At 51.1% G+C, this 5,917-nt stretch overlaps 1 protein-coding gene across 1 annotated transcript in view; it reads right to left on the bottom strand.

Annotated features, from left to right (window-relative positions):
• The window catches only part of arhgef11 (Rho guanine nucleotide exchange factor (GEF) 11), a 45,333-nt gene extending 43,358 nt beyond the window's left edge, over positions 1-1,975 (bottom strand). The window contains exons 1-2 of the mRNA XM_056300814.1: positions 1,914-1,975; positions 1,433-1,562 (exon numbers count right to left, since the gene is read on the bottom strand). Coding sequence (XP_056156789.1) covers positions 1,433-1,562; positions 1,914-1,975 — 192 coding nt within the window. The remainder of the gene's footprint in view (positions 1-1,432; positions 1,563-1,913) is intronic.
• Positions 1,976-5,917: the final 3,942 nt, after the last annotated feature.

Raw genomic sequence — 5,917 nt, 5'->3', positions numbered from 1 at the left:
GGGAGAAGGGGGGTGAGATGGAGAGGGAGGGAGAAGGAGGGTGGGATGGAGAGGGAGAAGAAGGAGGTGAGATGGAGAGGGGAGGAGGAAGGAGGGTGAGATTGAGAGGGAGGGAGAAGGAGAGGGTGAGATGGAGAGGGAGGAAGAAGGAGGGTGAGATGGAGAGGGAGGAAGAAGGAAGGTGAGATGGAGGGGGAGGGAGAAGGAGGGTGAGATGGAGAGGGAGGGAGAAGGAGGGTGAGATGGAGAGGGAGGGAGAAGGAGGGTGAGATGGAGAGGGAGGGAGAAGGAGGGTGAGATGGAGAGGGAGGGAGAAGGGGGGTGAGATGGAGAGGGAGGGAGAAGGAGGGTGGGATGGAGAGGGAGGAAGAAGGAGGGTGAGATGGAGAGGGAGGAGGAAGGAGGGTGAGATGGAGAGGGAGGGGAGAAGGGGGGTGAGATGGAGAGGGAGGGAGAAGGAGGGTGAGATGGAGAGGGAGGGAGAAGGAGGGTGAGATGGAGAGGGAGGGAGAAGGAGGGTGAGATGGACAGGGAGGGAGAAGGAGGGTGAGATGGAGAGGGAGGAAGAAGGAGGGTGAGATGGACAGGGAGGGAGAAGGAGGGTGAGATGGAGAGGGAGGGAGAAGGGGGGTGAGATGGAGAGGGAGGGAGAAGGAGGGTGAGATGGAGAGGGAGGGAGAAGGAGGGTGAGATGGAGAGGGAGTGAGGAGGCCAGTTTCAATGCATCCAGATTTTCTTGCTGTTGAGTAACAGTCGCCCCCGTTGTATCCGGCCTGTTACCCCACTTTTCCGAGCCGTCCCGGTCGCTGCTCCACCCCTGTCTGTCGATCCGGGGGGGGGGGAGGGCTGCAGACTCCCACATGCCTCCTCCCATACACGTGGAGTCACCAGCCGCCTCTTTCCACCTGACAATGAGGAGTTTCACCGGGGGTGGGGGGTTGGGACGCAGCGCGCGGGAGGATCACGCTATCCCCCCAGTACCCCCCCTCAAACAAGCGCCTTCGGTCTATTCCGTTGCCTACCAACATGGGGATCGGCCGGTTCGAGTCCCCGTGTTACCTCCGGCTTGGTCGGGCGTCCCCACAGACACAAACGGCCGTGTCTGCGGGTGGGAAGCCGGAAGTGGGTATGTGTCCTGGTCGCTGCACTAGCGCCTCCTCTGGTCGGTCGGGGGCGCCTGTCTGGGGTGGGGGGAATAGCGCGACCCTCCACGCGCTACGTCCCCCTGGGGAAACTCCTCGCCGTCAGGTGAAAAGAAGCGGCTGGCGACTCCACATGTATGGGAGGAGGCATGCGGTAGTCTGCAGCCCTCCCTGGAGTGGCGGGTGGGGAGCAGCAACCGGGACAGCTCGGAAAATAGGGTAATTGGCCAAGTGCAACTGGGGAGAAAAAGGGGGAACCCCCCCCCCCAAAAAACAAAAACAGTGTTTACCAAGGTGGAGCTGGTGTTGCCTCTTGCTGAGGGAGTGGAGGAGTGTTGGTATCTGTTGGTTTTGACTACTGGGTACTTGAAGCGGGAGGCAGAGGGCGAGGTGGGGAACTCCTGGTGCAGGGCCGGGGGGCTGTCAGACAGGGGGGGGTTCTGCTTTCCTTAACAGCCGCTTGTTCTATAAATCAGACAGACGTTGCTGTCGGTGCCTGTGATGCTACTGCAACGCCTCCATCACCTTTGTTAGTGCATTTCCTGTGTAAGGTGGAGAGAGGCGTGTCAGCCGAGGAAAGAAGAAGTTATGACCAACTCGATAAAAGGGGCGTGGAACGAAGGCATCAGGGACCTGTCGACGCCGAACTTCGCCGGCTTCTTCAGACAAAAAAGGCTCTGCATCAAAGTTCAGCTTCTTACCAATTACAGTGCCCACGTGCCTGTTGGACTCAACAATTTCAACCTCCTGACCATTAATCTCAGTGCTGACCAGGGTGGAGGATTATGTCTAACGTCAGTACACATGTCCTTGGTCTTGTCACATTTAACCATGGGGCATTTCATGCTCCTTCAGCAGGATCACCACCACCACCGTGCCATCTGCAAATCTCACAATGTGACGAGTTTTGAACCCACTGCAGCAGACATGAGTGTACAGGACGTATAGGAGAGGAGAGAGGACACAGTCATTAGTGTACAGGATGTATAGGAGAGGAGAGACGACACAGTGATGAGTGTACAGGATGTATAGGAGAGGAGAGCGGACACAGTCATTAGTGTACAGGACATATAGGAGAGGAGAGAGGACACAGTCATTAGTGTACAGGACATATAGGAGAGGAGAGAGGACACAGTCATGAGTGTACAGGACGTATAGGAGAGGAGAGAGGACACAGTGATTAGTGTACAGGACGTATAGGAGAGGAGAGAGGACAGTCATGAGTGTACAGGACGTATAGGAGAGGAGAGAGGACAGTCATGAGTGTACAGGATGTATAGGAGAGGAGAGAGGACAGTCATGAGTGTACAGGATGTATAGGAGAGGAGAGAGGACACAGTCATGAGTGTACAGGATGTATAGGAGAGGAGAGACGACACAGTGATTAGTGTACAGGACGTATAGGAGAGGAGAGAGGACAGTCATGAGTGTACAGGATGTATAGGAGAGGAGAGAGGACACAGTCATGAGTGTACAGGACGTATAGGAGAGGAGAGACGACACAGTCATGAGTGTACAGGATGTATAGGAGAGGAGAGAGGACACAGTCATGAGTGTACAGGACGTATAGGAGAGGAGAGACGACACAGTCATGAGTGTACAGGATGTATAGGAGAGGAGAGAGGACACAGTCATTAGTGTACAGGATGTATAGGAGAGGAGAGAGACACAGTCATTAGTGTACAGGACGTATAGGAGAGGAGAGGACACAGTCATTAGTGTACAGGACGTATAGGAGAGGAGAGACGACACAGTCATTAGTGTACAGGACGTATAGGAGAGGAGAGAGGACACAGTCATTAGTGTACAGGATGTATAGGAGAGGAGAGACGACACAGTCATTAGTGTACAGACGTACAGGAGAGGAGAGACGACACAGTCATTAGTGTACAGACGTATAGGAGAGGAGAGAGGACACAGTCATTAGTGGACAGGATGTATAGGAGAGGAGAGAGGACACAGTCATGAGTGTACAGGACATATAGGAGAGGAGAGAGGACAGTCATGAGTGTACAGGACATATAGGAGAGGAGAGAGGACACAGTCATTAGTGTACAGGATGTATAGGAGAGGAGAGACGACACAGTGATGAGTGTACAGGATGTATAGGAGAGGAGAGCGGACACAGTCATTAGTGTACAGGACATATAGGAGAGGAGAGAGGACACAGTCATGAGTGTACAGGACGTATAGGAGAGGAGAGAGGACACAGTCATGAGTGTACAGGACGTATAGGAGAGGAGAGACGACACAGTCATTAGTGTACAGGATGTATAGGAGAGGAGAGAAGACACAGTCATGAGTGTACAGGACGTATAGGAGAGGAGAGAGGACACAGTCATGAGTGTACAGGACGTATAGGAGAGGAGAGACGACACAGTCATGAGTGTACAGGATGTATAGACAGGAGAGAGGACACAGTCATGAGTGTACAGGACGTATAGGAGAGGAGAGAGGACACAGTCATTAGTGTACAGGATGTATAGGAGAGGGGAGAGGACACAGTCATGAGTGTACAGGACGTATAGGAGAGGAGAGAGGACACAGTCATGAGTGTACAGGATGTATAGGACAGGAGAGAGGACACAGTCATGAGTGTACAGGACGTATAGGAGAGGAGAGACGACACAGTGATTAGTGTACAGGATGTATAGGAGAGGAGAGACGACACAGTGATTAGTGTACAGGACGTATAGGAGAGGAGAGAGGACACAGTCATTAGTGTACAGGATGTATAGGAGAGGAGAGACGACACAGTGATTAGTGTACAGGACGTATAGGAGAGGAGAGAGGACACAGTCATGAGTGTACAAGATGTATAGGAGAGGAGAGAGGACAGTGATTAGTGTACAGGATGTATAGGAGAGGAGAGACGACACAGTCATGAGTGTACAAGATGTATAGGAGAGGAGAGAGGACACAGTCATTAGTGTACAGGACATATAGGAGAGGAGAGAGGACACAGTCATTAGTGTATAGGACGTATAGGAGAGGAGAGAGGACACAGTCATGAGTGTACAGGACGTATAGGAGAGGAGAGACGACACAGTCATTAGTGTACAGGATGTATAGGAGAGGAGAGACGACACAGTGATTAGTGTACAGGACGTATAGGAGAGGAGAGAGGACACAGTCATTGGTGTATAGGACGTATAGGAGAGGAGAGAGGACACAGTCATGAGTGTACAGGACGTATAGGAGAGGAGAGACGACACAGTCATGAGTTTACAAGATGTATAGGAGAGGAGAGAGGACACAGTCATGAGTGTACAAGATGTATAGGAGAGGAGAGAGGACAGTGATTAGTGTACAGGATGTATAGGAGAGGAGAGACGACACAGTCATGAGTGTACAAGATGTATAGGAGAGGAGAGAGGACACAGTCATTAGTGTACAGGACATATAGGAGAGGAGAGAGGACACAGTCATTAGTGTATAGGACGTATAGGAGAGGAGAGAGGACACAGTCATGAGTGTACAGGACGTATAGGAGAGGAGAGACGACACAGTCATTAGTGTACAGGATGTATAGGAGAGGAGAGACGACACAGTGATTAGTGTACAGGACGTATAGGAGAGGAGAGAGGACACAGTCATTGGTGTATAGGACGTATAGGAGAGGAGAGAGGACACAGTCATGAGTGTACAGGACGTATAGGAGAGGAGAGACGACACAGTCATGAGTTTACAAGATGTATAGGAGAGGAGAGAGGACACAGTGATTAGTGTACAGGATGTATAGGAGAGGAGAGAGGACACAGTCGTTAGTGTATAGGACGTATAGGAGAGGAGAGAGGACACAGTCATGAGTGTACAGGACATATAGGAGAGGAGAGACGACACAGTCATGAGTGTACAAGATGTATAGGAGAGGAGAGAGGACACAGTCATGAGTGTATAGGACGTATAAGAGAGGAGAGAGGACACAGTCATTAGTGTACAGGTTGTATAGGAGAGGAGAGAGGACACAGTCATTAGTGTACAGGATGTATAGGAGAGGAGAGAGGACACAGTCATGAGTGTACAGGACGTATAGGAGAGGAGAGAGGACACAGTCATGAGTGTACAGGATGTATAGGAGAGGAGAGAGGACACAGTCATGAGTGTACAGGACGTATAGGAGAGGAGAGACGACACAGTGATTAGTGTACAGGATGTATAGGAGAGGAGAGACGACACAGTGATTAGTGTACAGGACGTATAGGAGAGGAGAGAGGACACAGTCATTAGTGTACAGGATGTATAGGAGAGGAGAGAGGACACAGTGATTAGTGTACAGGACGTATAGGAGAGGAGAGAGGACACAGTCATGAGTGTACAAGATGTATAGGAGAGGAGAGAGGACAGTGATTAGTGTACAGGATGTATAGGAGAGGAGAGACGACACAGTCATGAGTGTACAAGATGTATAGGAGAGGAGAGAGGACACAGTCATTAGTGTACAGGACATATAGGAGAGGAGAGAGGACACAGTCATTAGTGTATAGGACGTATAGGAGAGGAGAGAGGACACAGTCATGAGTGTACAGGACGTATAGGAGAGGAGAGACGACACAGTGATTAGTGTACAGGACGTATAGGAGAGGAGAGAGGACACAGTCATTAGTGTATAGGACGTATAGGAGAGGAGAGAGGACACAGTCATGAGTGTACAGGACGTATAGGAGAGGAGAGACGACACAGTCATGAGTGTACAAGATGTATAGGAGAGGAGAGAGGACACAGTGATTAGTGTACAGGATGTATAGGAGAGGAGAGAGGACACAGTCATTAGT

This window comes from Lampris incognitus, chromosome 20, assembly GCF_029633865.1.
Source record: "Lampris incognitus isolate fLamInc1 chromosome 20, fLamInc1.hap2, whole genome shotgun sequence".
Lineage (NCBI taxonomy): Eukaryota > Metazoa > Chordata > Actinopteri > Lampriformes > Lampridae > Lampris > Lampris incognitus.
This window is presented reverse-complemented; position numbering and strand designations above follow the sequence as displayed.